Below are 21,376 nucleotides of genomic sequence, written 5' to 3'. Positions count from 1 at the left end.
ACCAACCTGGAAGGCATAAATGCTTTCTCTAATGACAGCATACATTATCTTCTTACTGGAGTGATACTTGTTTCATTGGACAGGGCGATATGGAGGCCAAGGTCTTGGGTCTGTGTTGAGGAGTCTGGCTTTGCATGAGTAGACAGGTCACAGATTGCCAAGTACTTGCCAAATCCCATTTTCTGTTCTTCTTGAGAAAACAGCTAGATTACGTTTCCCAATCTCCTTTGCAAATATGTGGGACCATGTGACTATATTATGGTCAATGGAATATAGATTAAAACAATAAACTTTGCTTCTAGGCCTAGCCCTTTAAAAGCTTCTGTATGAGCCCCCATGATGCCTTTCTTTCCCTACTGCTAGTTGGATATAGAGGAACCAGTAGAGAAGCCCCTGGGAGATGACAGAGCTACAGATTTAAGGAGCTACATTCCTTGAATTATGGCAGGGATAACTGCCCACTGACCACCCTCAGTGAAATGCATTGTGAATGAGGATAACCTCTCATGGGTTAACTGTATTAACCCCATGAGATTTGTATAAATCTGCTTGAATATTTGCTCCAGCAATTAACCAAACTGGTTCATTCATGGGTCTAACTGGGAAGGCAGAACTGGGCACCTCTGCTCATGATTGAATGGGAACAACTGTTGGGACTGCTGAGGATTACAATGAGAGAAATTAAGTCATAGGGAGGAATTTTTTTAAAAATACGCAGAGCCCTGAGGTTGCTGTAGCAATTTATTTGACAAAAGCTTCAGGGTAAAGAGGTCAAGGAAATAGCAGAAAGGTTACTAGCTAGAACCAGTGGGTGTCCCAAGAAGGAATTAGGCAGCACTCTTCTTAGACCAGATATTCATCCTTCAGTCCACAGTAGTGATCAACCAATAGAATCTAGGGGTCTAGCATTGATTTAAGGGGCTCTCTAGAAGAGAAAAGTTAATCAAAAGTCAGGAATCCTGGGAGAAATCCATTTCTAAAATTAATAGCACCCTGGGCCCCAGATAAAAAGGACAGCAATTTTTCTGTTAAATCAGAAGTTACCCACTTTTAAGCAATTTCCCCCAAGAAGTTTGCCAACTGAACAGACAGATAAATACTAGGTCTTCTTGGGCCTGGCTGAGAGTAGAGAGCCCGTGGAGAGGCCCAACTAAGTAGTCAATAATTGGAACTTTGGATAAAGGAGGGATGTATGAACTGATGGGTGATGCTTTGAGGGAAGCAAAGGGAACTGAATAAGAGTGAAGAAAAAAGTAGAGGACCTCATGTCAGTGTCTTGGTTTATTTTGCAGTAAGGAGCAGCCTAGGTTTGGAGAAAGGAGGACATTGTCTTTTGCTGCCTGTTTCTTTAATCAGGATTTGGGTGGCTGCAGTCTTTGGAATAGTGGGTAAGGAGCAGTGATGAAGCATGCCAAGGCCCTAGCCTTCCCACCCCAAGCAACTCACTCATTGTCTAAGCAGATGTTTCCACAGTAGGTCCAGCAGCATGTATGATTTGGACGTATACAGGTCCTTATTTTAGTACACCTTTTCTCACAGTACTTATATGGAGGCTGTACCCAGCACTGCTCAGTTTGTTGTATCAGGTCTAGAACTGAGATGGAAGAAGTTAGCAGGGTCCATCTATTCACAACTCAGACAAGAAACCCTTTTTAAGCTTAGCAATCCCTTCTGAAACTTGAGCTCCAAGTCACAAAGTATTTCTCTGCCTACCAAGAAAATCCCTTCCTCAAAGTATATAACCAGTGTCTTGTCACAACACCATCCTTGCATGGCCTGTGTTCCTCCATCTACATGTCCCTACAGTATTTCAGACTCTAAAGATAGGGCCTGGGACACCCTGACCATACATGACACCAACCACCAAATTTATTCTCACGTAACCTTAGATTTCAGGGCCTGCAATATGCTCTAACCCCAATTTCCATAGCCAATTTGCAGAATGGGAAACTGAACCAAGGGAGAATAGAAACTTGTTTTTCTCCCCTTCTTTTTTTCTTTTTTTTTATTTTTTTGAGACAGAGTCTTGCCCTGTTGCCCAGGCTGGGGTGCAATGGCACAATCTCGGCTCACTGCAACCTCCACTTCCCAGGATCAAGCGATTCTCCTGCCTCAGCCTCCCAAGTAGCTGGGATTACAGGAGCATGCCATCATGCCTGGCTAATTTTTTCTATCTTAATAGAGACAGGGTTTCACCATGTTGGCTGGGCAGTCTCGAACCCCTGACCTTGTGATCTGCCCACCTCGGCCTCCCAAAGTGCTGGGATTACAGGTCTGAGCCACTGCGCCCGGCCATTTTTCTCCCCTTCTATTGTTTCCCTGATGATGCCACCTAAGCCATCAGTCTCTCCATAAATTTCATTTTTTTTCCTGGCCCACAACCCTCCTGCTCAGTGCCTTTGTTGTCCACATTTTCTTATCGTATGAACCCAAACTTTGACCCACTAAGGATCCTTTATTTGTCTTTTCCATTTTTCATGTTCTAAAAGACTCTTCCCCTCCAACTAAATTAACGTGTTAAATATTACCCTTTTGTCATTCATCAGAGGCTCACCCAACTGAGGCACAAAGGTTCTGAAAATATGGGCTTGGAGGGAAGCTGTGTTGGTTTTTCCTCTACTGGTCTGACATTGGAAAATATTATTTCCTGCTAACTGATGTAATATAGACAAAAGATATGTTCCCTTTTCACATACCTAGTGCTGCTTTCAGAGCTGAGAGAGAAAACTTAAAGGCATTGGGAATATCTAACCTAATCTTGCTTGAATATCTCTACTTAAGGAGAGATCCTTTAAAGGCTGATTCTTGAAATGCAGACCCTGAATTAGCTACGATAGACATCCCAGAACTGGGCAGAGCACCCCCTCCCTTTTCACACCACCCACGGGGATCTCTGGTCCAGAGGCTTCCCAACACAGGCAGAAGCATCACAACTCCAGAGATGAACGTGATGAGTGGAAGAATCCAGGGCTTCATGGTGGTCTCTGTGTGTGTTTGGGTTACGTTCTGGCAGAAGACAAGTCTTTTCCCAGTGCTGCTAGAGGTAGAAAATGGATTGAGGAGAATAGGATAAGCAACAGGGGGAAAGTGCTTATGACTATCATGTTATTCTTTCCCTTTCTAGTACCCAGTAGCATACCAACTAATTCCCAGGCTAGCCAGTGACTTCCCCAGGTTTCTTCTCATCTCATATTACATACCCCTTCCTTTGCAAAATTACTTCTTTTTAAAATGAATTGCTCCTTTCTGATTAAAAACAATATATCTTCAGATTATACAATTTGTAAAACAAAAAATACAAAGAGGAAATAAATAAGCATTAGTAATTCCACCATCTAGAGATAATCAATATATGTCTATACTTTTATATTGTTGTCATTATTTTTATGAAATTGGACACATCAGTGTCCTGATATTTTATTTTAAAGCATATGAAACATGATGATATAAAGAAGTTTTAGTGAAGATCCTAAGACAAAAGGCACTAAAGCAATTTAAGAAGGAATTACAGACAGATAACAGGACTTGAGAAAAGATGATGGCTGAGAACTGTTAGGGGACTCAAAACTTTAATGCACTAAGATGGTCCAAAGTTGGAGGAATTGTAGAGATTTCAAAGATTTTATTGGTAAAAAGCTTTGCTCATGAAACCCGGAATGCTGCCTTCTAATTCCAAGTTGAAAAAAAAGGTTTTATGATACTACTCATTGAGCTTGCTATGTGATCCCAGAAGTCTATGGGAACACAGTAGACTTGTGTTTGAATCATGACTGAAGACTTTAAAGGGTGACTTTAAATCTGGCCAAAGCGGCCTGTAGTAGCAGAGAAGAGGGCTCTAATTTACGAAGTATCTGAACTATAAATAGCCAGACGACATTTGATGTCTCCAATGAACCCTTGAAATCTCCCATGAAAGAGTCAAGACCAGAAGCACAGAACCAGCTCATGATAATATCTATTATACAAGAACTTTCCTACTCCTCTTATTGGTTCGTCCTCCCTCTATCCCTAGGAGACAGAAACTTGCTTTAGTCCGGAGTGGGTGGAGGAAAGGAATAGAATTACAAAGAACCAGAGCAGGGGGCGGGCGGCGGGGGAAAGAGATTCACCACATCCTGTTCCATAACTGGAGCTTCTGAAGGAGGGAGGAATCCATAGTTCTGAACAATTTATGGAGTTGTGACTAATTTCATGGACCTGGACATTTAACTTATTATATTGAGAAGATGTTTCATGACTGGAGAATCACATAAAATTTGCGGAGACCTACCTAAATTTTCCTGAAGAAGCAAGGAAATAAACTAACAATTCTGAATAAAATATACAGGGAGGCAAAAATATGCTCACAACATATAAGTCGTGACAAGAATTCAGCCATAATTATTATTGTTTCCTCATAGCATCAAGACCTGAATAGTGTCAATTTCTTCTTATAAAAATGTTCTGATGAACCTCCTTATAGTTAAAGCTTTGGTACATATATTGTTATTTTTATAGCATGAGTTAATGAAGAAAGATTTCTAGGCAAAAGACATTGTATTTCCCAGACTTTGGATACTTGCCGCCACATTTTTCTCACTAAGGGTTAGGTTACATTTCCACCTACTGGATATCAAATGCATGTCCCTCCACCCCTTGTTCTACTCTAGGCTATACAAAAGTCATTTTCATCACCACACTATTTGCTGATAGATATTTTACAGAGGAAAGAACATGGGCTCCGGAGTCAGATAGGCTTGAACTAGAATCCCAACCCCACCAACTTCTAGCCTTGGAGCCTGGGCCAGTCACATAATCCCCAGAGCCTGGTTTTCCCCATCCATAGTATAGAAAAAATATCAATACTCATCTCATAGGGTCACTGGGAAGATTAAAGAATATGTATGAAACACTAAGCATAGGACCTGGAATATAGTATACACTTCATAAATGTTAACTGTTAGCATTAAGCTCAGAATATCCTCCTCTAGATATTCGAAAACTATTTTCAATTACAATTGTTTTCTTTTTGCTTTTTTTTACACTTAACCTTTTAATCTGCTTAGAATCTATGCCTCTGTGTGTGGAGGGAGAACGGGGAAGTTCATTCACTCAGTAAGTACTTATTAAGTGCCTAACTATATTCCAAGTTCTAGGTATTAGAATATAGTGGTGAACAAAACAGACAAAAATCCCCCCATTCATACAGCTGGCATTCTAGTTAAACAAGATAAGGAAATGCATAGATGGTAATAAGTGGTAAGGAGAAAAATAAGGAAACGGAAGAAAATAAAATAGCCTGCAGCTGAGTGACAGCTGAGGGGTAAGGGGAACTGGAGTATGGGAACAGCAGAAAAATCTTAATAAAATGGAATAGATAGACATTTTCTTAACACTGTAACAATGTAACTATTGCAATCCAAAAGCCAGCATTCCACATTATAAAACTGAAAGTACTCCCATTAAAATTAGAAATAGGAAAAAAAGATATGCACTATTAGGCCTACTTTTTAACATTATTTTCAAGTGTTTAAGCCACTATAATTAGAAAAGAGAAAAATTTGAACTATAAATAATAGAAGAGTGGAAGAGGAGCCTAATTACAACTGAAACTTCCCAGCCTTCTCCCATCTACCCTCCTCATTCTCTATCTGTTGCTCTACCTTTGTAGAACCAAATAGGAAGGGAAACAAGAGTCAAAGAAAAGGATAAAATTCTGACATGAATTGCATGTAACAAGGCAGTGATTTTCCCTCTGCCTGAAAGTCTTTATATTTGTTCAGAAGTTTTCAGTGAAGCAAAAGAGATTTCTCTGTGCTGTTTAGTGTGGTAGCCACTGGCCACATATGACTATTTAAACTCATTAAATTAAATCAAAATTCAGTTTCCAGTCATTTCAAGTATTCAGTGGCCACATTTAGTTAGTGGCTATTGTCCCCAAAGTCTTTCTCTGATGCATCTCAATCCATTCATACATGGGACAATGGGAACAGTTTACATGAACCTTTGATTTCTTGTGTGTCCTATTTAATATTCCTTATTTCTCAGGGACGGAGCACTTCCATCATCACAGAAAGTTCTACTGAACAATGCTGCTCTAGATGAATCCACCAAAATGACTCTGCTCAAAAGCAGGGGTAATACTAGAAAAATTTTAAACATGCCGAATTTTTCAAAGGAGGCTTTGAAAATGTATTCTCCTCTTAGCTTCTGTGAAATTTGGAAGCTGAAAAATACAAGTTTTAGGCACATGTCATTAGATGTATTGACTTTTAGGCAATCATTTTTAAGAGATTTGAGCAGAGGCAAGAGCAACAACTTAACTTGGCAACTTCATTGAGTCATGCTTAGGTAAGCTGGTAGAGACACAGGTTCTTAATGGAGAAGCTTGAAGGGCAGGAATAAGCATCTAAGAGTAGAACCACCCCTCCCCCTGCCCACCCCAAATATCTGATCTTCTGCAATTTCAGGGCTTCTACTTCTCCTTTCCTTTCTCTCCCTAGTCTCCTGCTCTTGCTAGCTAGCAATGGTAAGATACCCATTCCTTGAGCCTGAGTCCTTGAGAACCTCAGAGTGTTCTTCTGATTATGTGAATATACCAGCACATGGCAAGACTGGTGAACCATGGAGATACTCTGTTATCTGCTTACAGCCGGGGATGTGAGGGATGAGGTAACTGGGTGAAAGTGGGCATGGATTTCAGTAGGCCTCTGGATTCCTGGTACCAGCCCTTTGCATAAAGAAGGAGGAATACTGATATACAGTGACGGGAACACCATAAATCCAAAGCATTGGGTTCCATGAGGCTGTTTCTTTGTATTCCAAAATACCACCCCAGACCCAAGTTTTCCGGAGCTTTGAAATCTGTTCATTCACACGGCCTCATTCTTACTCTAGTTTTCTTAATTTCTTACTTACCCCTTCCCCCTTAAAGGTATTCAGGAATCTAAGGATGCCTAGTCCCCTTTTTGCACACCCCCAAGTGTACTAAATGATCCCAGACAAGAGAAACATCATTATGCCCAGGCTGGGTACTTCTCAACTTCTCATATACAGAGTGCTGTGAACTCTTTGGTCATCCTAAGACAAACTGCAGGACAATTCAAAGACCCCCAGGATCAGAAAGACACAGAATGTGGAATCCTGGGCTTTCCAGATAATGTTAAAGAGGAGTGTGCTAGATTTAGTGTCAGGAATGCTGAAATCTTGTTTTGTTTCTGTCCCTTTTACCTATGGAACCTCAGACAGCTCATGTCACCCCCTCTCAATTTTCTTATTTGAACAAAAGCGACAATAATCCCTACTTCACAGGAATAGTAACACCATCTGGGCTAGGAATTATTCCAAGCAAGCCACAAATAGAAGCTCATGTATCAAGACCTTTATCCTCACCTACCTCTGAAGGTGTCTGAGTTGAGTGTCTGTAGTAACTGACTGACAGCTCTTTTGTCTGGCCTCTTATTATGAAGTTGTTTGAAGTGGGGCTCAAACTGGGGGCAGAAGAGCAGAAAAACAATGTTCAAAGGCCAGGAACTTAATGGTGATTTTGGTTGTGACCGATTTTTAATTTCTACCCAGAAACTACATGTTGGCTGTATCACAGATTCTTTCCTTTGATATTCACCCATCCAGACGTACTCAATTTTCTTAGGTGCAGGTGGGATCTTCTGATAAGCTGGGAAGAACATTGTGTACCTGGATTGCGGCTCAGGCCACCCCCAGAAGACCCAAAGTACATGTTCCCAAGGTCTTTCGCAAATACTTCTCAGTCCATTTATACATAGGAAGTTGGAAACAGTCTACATTGACCTTTGACATCTTGTCTGTCCTTCCATCTTTCTCAGTATTGATTTTCTCTTACCAATAAAATCATACCATGATCTCCCAGCAAATGCCCTCTGACTTTTATGTAGCTAAAAAGAGACTGAATAAGAAGAATTTTAGAAAAAGTAGATGACCACCTAGCAAATGAAGGAAGTGACGTGACCAAATCCAGCACCAAGTTCTTGCCATGAGCTTGTTGCTTGAGGTGCAGAGGGATTTGCTCACCAAATGTCAGGGAAGGGCATTATATTGGGCACAAAATACATATGATTTGGAGATCACTAGCTCATTAGAAAACAGAACAGTCAAGTGGGCAGGAGGCAAAGAGGTTTGGAACCAAGGTAAAAAGGTATGGGAACAAACTGAAGGAAATTTTGACAGGGACTGAAAATGGTGCCAAACCTAGAGTGATTGAATTATGGATTTCTAAGACATTTATTTATATGGCAGGAAAATGATGCTCCATGCATGACAATCATAGTCTTTTGCTCTGTGTGGCCCAGATGCTGTAGATCCTTGATGGTCTGTCTGAGGAGCACGGTCACTAATGAGTAGCTGAGGAGTGCCAAGGACTCCTGCCACTCATGATTCTGGATCAAGCTATGCAGAATTTAGGACAATCTGTACACCCTTCTATTTTAGTTGAGAATTTCCCAGTGCAATATCTGAAATACTGTATCCAATAATTCTATATCCAGCAAAACTATCCTTTCCTGATGAAAGTAAAATAAAGACATTCCCAGAAAAACAAAGACTGAGAGAATTTGTTGCTAGCAGGTCTGCCTTTCAAGAAATACTAGAGAAAATCCTAAAGCTAAAAAGAAAAGACATCAGGTAGTAATGAGATCTATATTAAGAAACAAAGAGAACAGATAAAAGTAATTATGTAGGTAAATATAAAATTTGATATTAATATTTTTAACAGATTGGAGTGACAATTGTTTAAAACAATGATAATAATCATTCAATTGTATTGTTAGGCTTAAAACATAAACATGTAATATACATGAAAAATAGCACAGCTGGGTGTGGTGGCTCATGCTTGTAATCCCAGCACTTTGGGAGGCTGAGGCGGTTGGATTACCTGAGGTCAGGAGTTCGAAAACAGCCTGACCAACATGGTGAAACCTCGTCTCTACTAAAAATACAGAAAATTAGCCTGGTGTGGTGGTAGGCGCCTATAATCCCAGCTACTCGGGAGGCTGAGGAAGGAGAATTACTCGAACCCAGGAGGTGGAGGTTGCGGTGAGTCAAGATCGCACCATTGCACTCCAGCCTGGACCACAGAGCTTCTGTCTCAAAAAAAAAAAAAAAAGAAAAGAAAAACAGCACAAAAGAGGAAAGAAGGCAGGCATGTAAGTATAGTTATGATCATCCAGTTTAAAGACTTTGTATTTTTAAGTATGAGAGCCATGGATTATTAAGTAGCATTATTTATTTTTCAGACATATAGGATTTGCTTTTGGTATTGATTTTCTATTTTCCCACATTTTCAAAAGAAAATATTGTATGGCATTAATCATTTGGAATTTTTGAGACTTTCTTTGAAATCTAGGTCATTGTAACTAAGCACTCAAACCTGCTCAATTGGGCCAGGTGCGGTGGCTTACACCAGTACTTTTGGAGGCCGAGGTGGGTGGATTGCTTGAGGCAAGGAGTTTGAGACCAGGCTGGCCAACATGGAGAAACCCCGTCTCCACTAAAATTACAAAAATTAGGTGGGTGCAGTGGTGTACACCTGTAATCCCAGCTATTCGGGAGGCTGAGGCATGAGAATCACTTGAACCCAGGAGACAGAGGTTGCAGTGAGCCAAGATAGCACCACTGCACTCCAGCCTGGGTGACAGAGTGATACTCTGTCTCAAACAAAACAACCTGCTCAGTCTACAACTTTGTATAGATAATTTATTTTTATTTATTGAGGCCGTTTTGTGTGCATGTGTGTGTGTACACATATGTTAAGGTTTCTTGATCTGTTTTTTCTTTACCAATATAAAATATTCTTGTCTAAATTGTGTAGTGTCCTCTATGTTGAACGTTAATTATATTGTATGATATTTAAATTGTTATATCATTTTTCTTCTTAATTCATATTTGGTGGAGCATCCTTTTTTATTCCTTTATTTTAAATTACTTCTTTACTTTTGGGAAACCACACATTGTTAAATCATTTAAAAATTTTAATCTGAGAGTCTCTGTCTTTTAATAAATGTCTCTAACCCATTTACCTTTAATAAATATTCTTATAGAAAATAATCTTATGTTAGGGCCTATCTCTGGCATCTTATTTCATATTTTTTATTCATCATGCTTTTTAAATATTTGTTTTTATTTCTCTCTTCAGGCATCTATTGGATGGATGAAATATCTTCTACTATTTTAAAAGCCATTATTGTATTCTGATTCCTCAGAGGATTTTTTATTTAAGCCCACATTACTTTTCCATATAGTCTTAAAGATTTCCAAAATTTGTAAGTTTTCCTAAAATAAGACAGCTCTTTCAGTATTCTAACTGTTCCCTTTAGTTTACCTTCTGACCTTGTTGATATTTTCTAGACAGTTTTTAGTTCATGATTATAATGGATATTGGTGTTTTATTCTCTTATTCTTTCTATCTCTTCCTTCCACTTTGTTCTTAATCCCTAAATTTTTAGACAACACCAAACTTTATGAATTGACGTCTCACTGTGCAAAACTGCTGACATGGCAGGCCTGCAGTTGCTATCTTTACAAATCCTGCTTACAAGGTTGGCTCTTGGTTGGCATCCATAAGCCTGAATTTTGAGAAAGTTCCCATTGTTCTCAGAACAAACAAGTATGGCTCTCTGTGCCTCAACCATTTGTACAAAAAACACGGTTTATGGTAGATATCTGCTTTTACTTTGGGAGTCTGGAATTTTGGTATATGCTAGGCAGAAGCTGCTATATGACCAGCCCCCACTAGAAACCCTGGACATTGTGTTTGTCACTCATGAGCTCCCCTGGTAGACAACACTTCACACACGTTGTCACAACTGATGGATGGGGGAATTCAGCATGCCCTATGTGACTCCACCGGTCAATGGGAGAAGACACTTGGAAGCATGCACCTGATTTCCTCTGGACTTTGCCCCTTGCACCTTTTCCCTTTGTTGACTTTGCTTTGTAGCCTTTCACTGTAATAAATCATAGCTGCAAGAAAAACTATATGCTGAGTCCTGTGAGTCCTCCTAGCAAAGCACTGGACCTAGGGATAGCCTTGGGAACCCCAGCGTATTCACTCATTTTGCCCATATACTTTTGTACAATCATTCTAGATTTATTTTCCTAGTGGAGCACATCCTTCAAGCAGGCTTTCAAAAAGGGTCTTTGTGTGGTAAGCATTCTGATGCTTTGTATGTCTTAGAACAATTTTATTGTGCCCTCACAATATAAAAGTTCAGGATATAAATTTTCACTCGAAAAGTTTTTACCTTAAACATCTTGAAAATGCTACTCTATTGATTTATTGTCCTATTGTCACTATTTGAAAGTATAATCTCAGTATGATTATTTTTCTTCTTTGGATGATCTATTCTTTCTCCATAGGATATTTTAAAATTTCTTTGTATTTGATGTTCCTACATTTTATAATGTGGTTAGATATGCTAGTTTTCTTACTCTATTCCTTTATGATCATTTCCAGTCTGAGCTCTTTAATAGTTCTCTAATTTGGGGCAACTTTAATGCATTGTTTCATTAAATATTTTTTAACCTGCTAAATCTTTTTCTTTTAGAACTACTATTTGGATGTTTACACTTACAACTCTCACTTCCACATACCTTAATCTTCTTTTTTATTTTGAAACAATCTTAAAGTAGGAGAAAAGCTGAAAGTACAGTAAAAATAACTTTTCTTTTCCCTGAAACATTTGAGAGTAAGTTGCTTACTGGTGCCCAATCACCCCCAATGCTGTCATATACATTTTCTATAAAGAAAGACAAGTTCTTCTACATAAACACAACATAGCCATCAAAATCCAGAAATAAATGATGCCAATATCTACTCTAATCTATTTAAATATATTAATTATGTCTATTTTATGCATCATTTTAATTAATTCTGTATTTTTGCTATGAGTCATTCAGTGTGAGGGCAGAAACATTTCATGTAAATGTGATGTTCACTGCTAGGTTTGATCTGAAGGCCAAAAGGAAGCATAGGTTTGTTACTCTCATTCCATTAACCAGCTCAACTTGATGGGGGAGGTGATACAAACCTACACAGATTCGGCTTGTCAAACCTAAAACAGTTTAGGTTAAGTTAAGCTGAGTGTGCATGTTTGAGAAAGAGCTCAGGAGTGAGGAGGAAACTAATGGATGGGACCAGCTGACAATCTAACTGTGAAGATCTGGGTAAAACACTCAGAGAGAAATTCAGAGGAGCCCGAGCTGACACATTTCATTTTAATGATCATACAATTATTCGCCAAGAAAGACAAAATTAGGCCAGGAAAATGGCAAACAGATAGAAGCTTCAAGGATTTGGGGATTGTTACAAAGATCCCAAAATTAATCTGGATTTTCTTGCACCTTTATTTCAGATGGCACATCAAGCAACTCCTCTTATTCTTTTCTGTTTAAGCAGAAAAATCAGATCTGTGGCATAGGTTTTGAATGTTTTTAGGCCAGGCGTGGTGGCTCATGCCTGTAATCCTAACACTCTGGGAGGCCGAGGAAGGTGGACCACCTGAGATCAGGAGTTTGGGACCAGCCTGGCCAACATGGTGAAAACCCATCTCTACTAAAAATACAAAAGTTAGCCAGGTGTGGTGGCAGGCACCTATAATCCCAGCTGCTCAGAAGGTTGAGGCAGGAGAATCACTTTAACTCGGGGGGGCAGAGGCTGCAGTGAGCCGAGATTGTGCCACTTCACTCCAGCCTGGGCAAGAAGAGTGAAACTCTCTCTCAAAAAAAAAAAAAATTTTTTTCAAATTGACAAGTAGTAATTTTACATATTTATGTGATACATAGTGATGTTTCAATATGTATAATGTATAGTGATCAGATCAAGGTAATTAGCATACCCGTCATCTCAAACATTTATCATTTCTTTGTGTTAGGAACGTTCAATATCTTCCTTCTAGCTATTTGAAATTATATAATATATTATTCTTACATATGCTCATCCTACAGTGCTATAGAACACTAGAACTTATTCCTCCTGTCCAGCTATGACATTGTATCCTTTAACAAATCTCTCCCACTGGGCGCGGTGGCTCACACCTGTAATCCCAGCACGTTGGAAGGCTGAGGCAGGCGGATCACAAGGTCAGGTGTTCGAGACCAGCCTGACCAGCATGGTGACACACCCATCTCTACAAAAAATACATAAATTAGCCAGGCATGGTGGCGCATGCCTGTAGTCCCAGCTACTCGGGAGGCTGAGGCAGGAGAATCGCTTGAACCTGGGAGGTAGAAGTTGCAGGGAGCCGAGATCGCCCCACTGCACTCCAGCCTGAGCAACAGAGCGAGACTCTATCTCAAAAAAAAAAAAAAAAAAAAAAATCTCTCCCAATCTTCCCCTCCCACTATGCTTCCCAGCTTCCGGTACCTGCTGTTCTACTTTTTACTTCCATGAGATCGACCTTTTTCCAGATATGAGTGAGAATATGTGGTGTTTAATTTTCTGTTCCTGGCTATTTCACAGAACATAAAGTCCTCCAGTTTCAGCCATGGTGCCATGAACAACAGGATTTTATTCCTTTTTATGGTTGAATAGGATTGTATTGTGTATATATATCATATTTTCTTTCTCCATTCCTCTGTTATTAGACACCTAAGTTGAGTCTGTATCTTGGCTATTGTGAATAGTGCTGCAATAAACATGGGGGTACATATGTTGATATGCTGATTTCCTTTCCTTTGGATAAATGCCTAGTAGTGGGATTGCTGGGTCATAAGGTAATGGAGTTCTATGTGTAGGCTTTTGAGAAATTGAGATACTATTCTCCATAGTGACTGTACTAATTTATATTTCCACCAACAGTGTATAACAGTTCCCCTTTCTCCACATGGTCAACAGCACTTGTTATTTTTTGTCATTTTCTTATTATTGGAGCAATCCTGACTGGTGTGAGACGATACCTCATTATAGTTTTCACTTGCATTTGCCTGATGATTAGTGATGTTGAGAGAACAATGAAAAGTCATTTTTTTCATATATTTGTTGGTCATTTATATGTCTTCTTTTGTGAATTGTCTGTTCAGATCATTTGCCCATTTTTTAAATTGGATTGTTTGTGTTTTTGCTGTTGAGATGTTTGAGTTTCTTGTATATTCTGGATATTAATCCCCTGTCAAATGAATAGTGTATTAGTTTATTCTCACATTGCTATAAAGATATTACCTGAGACTGGGTAATTTATAAACAAAAGAGGTTTAATTTACTCACAGTTCCACATGGCTGGGGAGGCCTCAGGAAACTTAAAATCATGTCAGAAGGTGAAGGGGAAGCAAGGCACATCTTACATGGTGGCAGGAGAGAGAGCTCATGCAGGGGAAACTGCACCTTTTAAACAATCAGATCTCATGACAACTCCCTCACTATCACAAGAACAGCATGGGGGAAACTGCCCTTATGATCCAATTACCTCCTACCAGATCCCTCTCCCTCCACACATGGGGATTAGAGTTCAAGATGAGATTTGGGTGGAGACACAGCCAAACCATATCAAATACTTTGAAAATATTTTCTCTCATTCTGTAGATTGTCTTTTCAATCTGTTGATTGTTTCCTTTGCTGTGCAGCAGCTTTTTAGTTTGATATAATCCAATTTACCTATTTTTGCTTTTGTTGCCCATGGTTTTGAGATCTTACATTAAAAATCTTTTTGTAAGATCATGAAATGTCTTACAGTGTTTCCCCTATGTTTTCTTCTAGTAGTTTTACAGTTTCAGGTTTTACCTTTAGACCTTTGATCCATTTTTAGCTGATTTTTGTATAGAGTGAGAGGTGAAGGTCTAATTTCATTAGTCTGCATGTGGATATCCAGTTTTCCTAGCACCATTTACTGAAGAGACCATCCTTTCCCCAGTGAGTGTTCTTGGCATCTTTGTCAAAAATCAGTTGGCTATAGACGCATGGAGTTATTTCTAGGTTCTTTATTCTCTTTTTTTTTTTTTTTTTTTTTTTTTTTTTTTTTTTTTTTTTTTTTTTTTTTTTGATACAGAGTCTTGCTCTTGTTGCCCAGGCTGGAGTACAGTGGCACAATCTCAGCTCACTGGAACCTCTGCCTCCCAGGTTCAAGTGATTCTCCTGCCTCAGCCTCTGTAGTCGAGTAACTGGGACTACAGGCGTGCACCGCCATGTTCATCTAATTTTTGTACTTTTAGTAGAGACAGGGTTTTGCTATGTTGGCCAGGCTGATCTCGAACACCTGACCTCACGTGATCCACCTGCCTCGGTCTCCCAAAGTGCTGGGATTACAGGCTTGAGCCACTGCACCTGGCCCTAAGTTATCTATTCTATTCCATTAGTCTACGTGTCTGTTTTTATGCCAGTGCCATGTTATTTTCGTTACTACAGCTTGGTAGTATATTTAGAAGTCTTGAAGCCTGTTCCCTCCAGCTTTGTTCTTTTTGTTAAAGATTGCTTTGGCTATTCTGGGATGTTTGTGGTTCCATACATATTTTAGGATTTATTTTATATTACTGTGAAGAATGTCACTGGTATTTTAATAGGGATTGCATTGACTCTGTAGATGGTTTGGGGTAGTGTGGTAATTTTAACAATATTAATTCTTTCCATCCATGAGCATGGGAAGTTTTTCCATTTGTTTTATCCTCTTCAATTTCTTTTATCAGTGTTTTGTAGTTTTCAATGTAGAAGTCTTTTATCTCCTTGGTTAAATTTATTCCTAAGTATTTGTTTGTAGCTGTTATAAATGGGATTGCCCTCTTTGTCTCTTTTTTTAGCTGGCTTATTGTGCACAGAAACACCACTGACTTGTATGTTTATTTTGTATTCTGCAACTTTACTGAATTTGTTTATGAGTTCTTCAAGTTTCTTGGTAGAGTCTTTAAGTTTTTCTCTACATAAGAGCTTGTCTGCAAATAGGGTAAATATGACTTCCTCTTTTCCAAATGTAATGTCCTTCATTGTTTTCTCTTTCCTGATTGATCTAACTAGGACTTCCAGTACTATGTTGAATAAGAGTGGGTAAAGTGAGCAGCATGCTCATGGAGGCGGATGGAAGCTCCCTAGCCTTTCCCCCATATCTTCTTTCAGTTCTTAGAGGAAAAGTTTTCAGCTTTTCCCCATTAAGTGCATTGTTAGCTATGGGTTTGTCATATATGACATTTATTATGTGGAGGTGCTTTCCTTTCATACATAGTTTATTGAAAGTTTTTATCATAAAGTGGTGTTGAATTTTATCAAATGCTTTTTCTGTATCTACTGAGATTACCATATGGTTTTGTCCCTGATTCTGTTGATGTGAAGTATCACATTTATTGATTTGTCTACATTGAGCCATTCTTGCATTCCTATGATAAATCCCACTTGATCATGCTACATTATCTTTTTTTTGTGTTGTTGAATTGGGTTTGTTAGTATTTTGTTGAGGATTTTTGCACCTATTTTCATCAGGAATATTGGCCTGTGGGTTTCTTTATGTTGTCTTGTTGTTGTCTGGTTTTGGTATTTAGGTTATGCAGGCCTCATAAAAGTGAGCTAAGAAGAATTCCCTCTGCATCAATTTTTTGGAATCGTTTGAGAAGAATTGGTATTAATTTATATTTAAAGGGTCATAGAATTTGGTGATAAAGCCATATGGTTCTGGACTTTTGTTTTGGGGGAGACTTTTTATCACAGATTCAGTCTCCTTACTTGTTATTCGTCTGTTCAGGTTCTTCTATTTCTTTTTGGTTCAGTGTTGGTAGGTTGTATGTGTCCAAGAATTTATCCATTTCCTCTAGGTTTTTGAATTATAAAGAATATCACAAAGGATACAGAGGAAGAGGTGCATAAGGTGAGATATGGAGGAAAGGCTAGAGAGCTTCCATGCCCTCCATGAGCATGCTGCTCTCCAACAACCTCTAAGTGTTCAGTGGTAGCCATCTGGAAGCTCTGACTTATAAATTTTATTTTGAAATTTCTGTTCAGTTTCGAGTAATTGTCTTTTTTTAGACTAATTCCTAAATATTTCCATTATAGTCTGAAATTGTCCTTTGTGATATAATTATTTAAAATTTTGTTCAGACTTTTTTATAGCTTAATATATAGTCACTTTTGTACATGTTTTATTTGTGCTTGAGAAAAATGTATTCCTTTACTTTTTCTATGCAGACTTCTGTATATTTTAATTAAGTCAAGCTTATTAATCATAAAGTTCAAATTACCCATCTCTTTACTAAATACTACTCTATCAATAATTTGAAAGTATAAAGTCCTTCTATATACCCATAAATCCTTCCCCTTATAAATTTGCCAGTACTTGAGCCTGCCACAATGTTGACTAGACTGCTTTAACAGAAAGCCTCCATCACATAATGGCTGAAATACAATATACTTTTTTATTTCTTGCTCAAATAATAATTCAAGATGAGTATTCTAAAACAATGGGTATCCCTTTTTTCATGTGATAAAAGGAGTCAAGGACCCAGGCTCCTTTCATCTTTTGGCTTCACTAGAATCTAGAACCTTGTTTTCATCTAAACTGAGCTGGTGGAAAAGAAAAAGAGTGTGAAAGAGACTTGCCCATCTTCTTAGGGTCTTGATCTAGTAGTGACAAGTCTGTTAGCCGAAATATTTACAATGTGGCACTGGCTGCAAGGTGGTTGGGTAAGGAAAATGCAGCTTCTGTCTGAGATGATGATTCTCCTCTACATAATCCCTCTTTGCTAGGATAATTTTGATGGCATCCAGTCTCTAAATTGTTCATTTATGAGTGGACAAAAAGAAAAACTAGGAAAGAGGGAGCCTTTGGGAAGGGTCAAACACTCAAACACTACTCTAAACTATATGTACAAATATCAGAATTTTTGAATTATAAAGGATATCGCAAAGGATACAGAGGAAGAAGTGCATAAGGTGAGATATGGGGAAAGGCTACAGAGCTTCCTTTGAATATAAATTACAACTGTGGACTGAAGGAGACTGCATTAGGAGTTCAGAATGTCAGAATGAGGTTCAAATCTTTAGAAGATTGTCATCATCAGAGGAAGAGGGTGATCTTCTTCCCAGCTTCCATGCCTACTGGGAGTCCAGTGACCCCAGGTTGTCCCCTCTCTCTCCTATTAGGGAAGAAGAAACATCTTCACTTCTGAGAGTTCATTTTCTTTATGATATTCAAGGTCAGTGACCACCTCCTCTTGGACAGCCTGCCAAGCCTTTGACTGATAGGTCTCTCCCCCTGTCTGAGCTCTAAGATATTTACTATGTCTCCCCATTAGCCCTTCTGTCCCATGCCCTACAATAGTCCTTCTTTCTGTGTGTATATGTGTATTTAAATTTGTATATGTATATGTGTGTATGTGTTTATATACGTTTATATATGAAACAGATACTCTTTCACTCAGGAATTCTAGCTCTCTTAGTCTAAAGAAATAAAAGATTTATAAATAAAGATGTTCAATATGACATTCTTTAGATTATTAGTAATTAGTACAATACAAATACTTGATTATTAGCATTTAAGTGAGAGCTGTGCAATTATGAAAATCCACATTTTGAGAAATACTTACATGATTAAATAAGGCTGGCAAAAATAGGTAACAAAAGATGTTTATATTAAAAGGATTGTTTATATTAAATATGGAGGGCAACTAAAAGATAATGCAGTGAAACATCAGTTAATTCTAAGCAACTCTTTCTAAAAATATATTTTTTCTTTTCTTTTTTCCATAAAACATTTTGTAGTTAGGAAGCAGAAATAAATGATATCTTTCATTCTATCAGCAAGAACACAAGACTGGTAATGTGAGAGGAGGAGGCGTCATTCCTGCAGAAGCCCTATCCCAGGTGAAGAAGGACAGGGCTAGGGGCAAACAAAAGGAGGAAGCCAAGACTCTCTTGCTCTGCCCCAACTTGGCCAGTGGAGGCAGTGAGGAGCTAAAGATCATTCCTTCTTTCTTTCCTTCACTCTCCACAGGCAGCTCTGCAGGGAAGTCTGTGACAACCTGGTCAGACTTAAGGCCCACGCTCTGGTCAGAGTCATGCCATCCCAGACTCTGCTGCCTGTCCTGGTTCTCTGTGTGTTGCTGCTTCAGGCCCAGGGAGGATACCGTGACAAGAAGAGGATGCAGAGTAGGTGATGGGCCACTGGATGGGTGAGGGGGAATTGGGTAGGGGGAATGGAGGGCCTGTGTCCAGTCTGAGTAGGACCTAGGAGTTGAAAACTCTCTGCATATCCAGCTGTGACCACAATGTTGTGTAAACTCTGGACTGTCCCAAATCATGGCCCTCCAGCCCCTTAGCTGGCCCTGGGTAGAGTAATGGGAATGAAGAAGAAACCTACATATTTTGCTGTTCCTTCTCAATACTTAGAGATAAATGGCACATACCATAGTGAAAGGTACACCAGGGCTGAGAATCCAGTGGGAAAGAAGACAATTAGTTGATTTATGCATATTTGTGAGGAGTAAAGATTCAGAAGTGGTTATGACAGTAGGTGTAGGTGTAGAATGGATATAAGTGTAGGGAAATAGGACATAAGACAAGCAAAAGTTGGGGTACACAGACCCAAGTTAAGGTTATCATCAAACGGACAAGGAGAGTGGTGGTAGAAAGGAAACTAAAGAAGGGGCAGGAAGACTAGAGACAGTGACAGTGAGCAGAAGAGAAGGAGAGAAAAGAGGCAAGTTGATCCTCATCTCTGAGTTCTACTACTCAGAGACTAGGAGAGGGTTTGAAAGACGTCTCATGCTTCTTTGAGCTCTCACGATCAGACTATAGATTCTATGGTGGTGACTTCACCAAGGCCATGGCTAGTAAGGGAGATGGAGTTCTGATTGCTGGTGTATGGAGAAGGTCCAGGAAGTCCAGGCATTGTGGTCTATTGGGGTAAGATGTACAGTGGAGAGACAGGATTTAAAATATGACCAATCACTAGGATTTGGTGATGGGCAGGAAGGTAGTTCTATGAAGAAGGAATCCAGGAGTGTCATGAGTGAGACCTGGGTTCAAGGGTCTTGGAGGAAGCTTTAGCTTGAGAAAAATGTTCTCTAGGAAGCTGCATTTATTTACCCCTCTATCCTCCTTTTCAGAAACACAGCTATCCCCAGAAATTAAAGTCTGCCAGGAACGGCCTAAACTATATCTATGCAAACGCTTCTGTGAATCTCACCGAGACTGTCAAGCAAATAACATATGCTGTTCTACCTACTGTGGGAATGTTTGCATGAGCACCCTGTGAGTGGGAGACTGGGCTGGGATGTGCATCCTGCTTCCCAACTCCTCTATCCAAGACTGTGCCCACATCTGAAGCACAAGGACTTTAAGTCACCAGCATAAGAACATCAACAGGAATGCCGCCCTCCCTACTGTCTGAACTCCTTGTCCCTGTCAAATAAACCAGAACAAATGTTCAGGGATCCTGCCTCTTTCGCTGCCACTACAGGTGATCATTGAGAGCCCACTGTAGCCCCCACAGACGCCCCACTCGTCTTGTGTCCTGGTGTTCAATTTCTCTCCCTGGCTATGCTTCTCTACCCTCCCTCTCCCTCTTTGGCCCATATATCCCTGCCAGCCCTCAGGAGGCCCAGCCCCTTGCTGTTTTTGCTCACTGAACCAGTACTCCCAGGGGGACGAACTGCTCATGTGCAGCATCTCCTAATGCTAAGAACATTTCTCACTCTGGAGTCAGAAGGACCCTTAAGCATGAGATGGGTGGCAGTTAGAACCCGAGGTAAAGAGTGGGAGACCCCCAAGCACTGCTTTGGTCTCCTTAGCCTTGGTGCACCCCCATCCCATACTCCCCAATCTCTCTGTAAGGTTCACATTACTGTCTATTTATCATTAGGATAATGAGTCCCAGAAGCCCAGCAAGCCCAAGGCCACAAGAGAGTGAGAGGATATGATGTGGCCAGAAGAGGGTGTTTCTTCTAGGCTGACTTTTTCCTCACTTCTCTCCATTACCTGAGACCAGAGGCATCCTAGTGAGAGTGAGTGCCTGCACCAACCCCAAAGCTCCTCCTATCCAGCACCCACCAATATGGCTACTCCTCTGATGGGACCCATTTTAGGCCTCAGGATCTGACACTCCAGTACCTTCCATTAACTGAAGAGTCCCTATCTTTCCCAAGCCCTCTTCCTTAGGGGCCAGTTCATTCTCTTTTCTTTAGATCAAGAGGAACACTAAGGGATGTGGAACAGGTGGTTCATGCTGCTGTTGCTAAGGAGTAATTGGCACAGAGTGGCTATGGGTCTTCCCTGTCATCCTGCTGTGAGTTAGTGGAAATTAATCAGTGTGGTACAGAATCTCCTACTCTGTGTAATTGCAACTCCTCTGAAATGATCCTGGGGTTAGATCCAGGGTTGGGTCACATGTAGCTAACTGGGACATGAAGCCAAACGTGAAGAGGTTTCAGGAGGACAAGCCATGCCCAGAGGCAG

General features: G+C 39.8%; 3 protein-coding genes across 3 annotated transcripts in view; 2 read left to right on the top strand and 1 right to left on the bottom strand.

The window, feature by feature from the left end:
• DNTTIP1 (deoxynucleotidyltransferase terminal interacting protein 1) overlaps window positions 1–21,376 on the top strand; it is a 505,046-nt gene that overhangs the window by 336,456 nt on the left and 147,214 nt on the right. The window lies entirely within an intron of this gene.
• WFDC9 (WAP four-disulfide core domain 9) lies at window positions 726–20,443 on the bottom strand. Its single transcript, XM_050806617.1, has 5 exons — window positions 20,362–20,443; window positions 7,376–7,469; window positions 2,886–3,034; window positions 1,447–1,594; window positions 726–925 (listed from the first exon to the last, which is right to left on the bottom strand). Exons 3-5 carry the CDS (start codon window positions 2,974–2,976, stop codon window positions 895–897), a joined length of 270 nt encoding a protein of 89 aa, XP_050662574.1. The 5' UTR covers window positions 2,977–3,034; window positions 7,376–7,469; window positions 20,362–20,443; the 3' UTR covers window positions 726–894.
• Window positions 18,904–20,355, top strand: WFDC10A (WAP four-disulfide core domain 10A). Its single transcript, XM_050806618.1, has 2 exons — window positions 18,904–19,069; window positions 20,029–20,355. Exons 1-2 carry the CDS (start codon window positions 18,979–18,981, stop codon window positions 20,175–20,177), a joined length of 240 nt encoding a protein of 79 aa, XP_050662575.1. The 5' UTR covers window positions 18,904–18,978; the 3' UTR covers window positions 20,178–20,355.

The sequence above is a fragment of the Macaca thibetana genome, chromosome 10, assembly GCF_024542745.1.
Source record: "Macaca thibetana thibetana isolate TM-01 chromosome 10, ASM2454274v1, whole genome shotgun sequence".
Lineage (NCBI taxonomy): Eukaryota > Metazoa > Chordata > Mammalia > Primates > Cercopithecidae > Macaca > Macaca thibetana.
The sequence above is the reverse complement of the archived record's forward strand: the minus strand, read 5'-3'. Positions and strand labels throughout refer to the sequence as shown.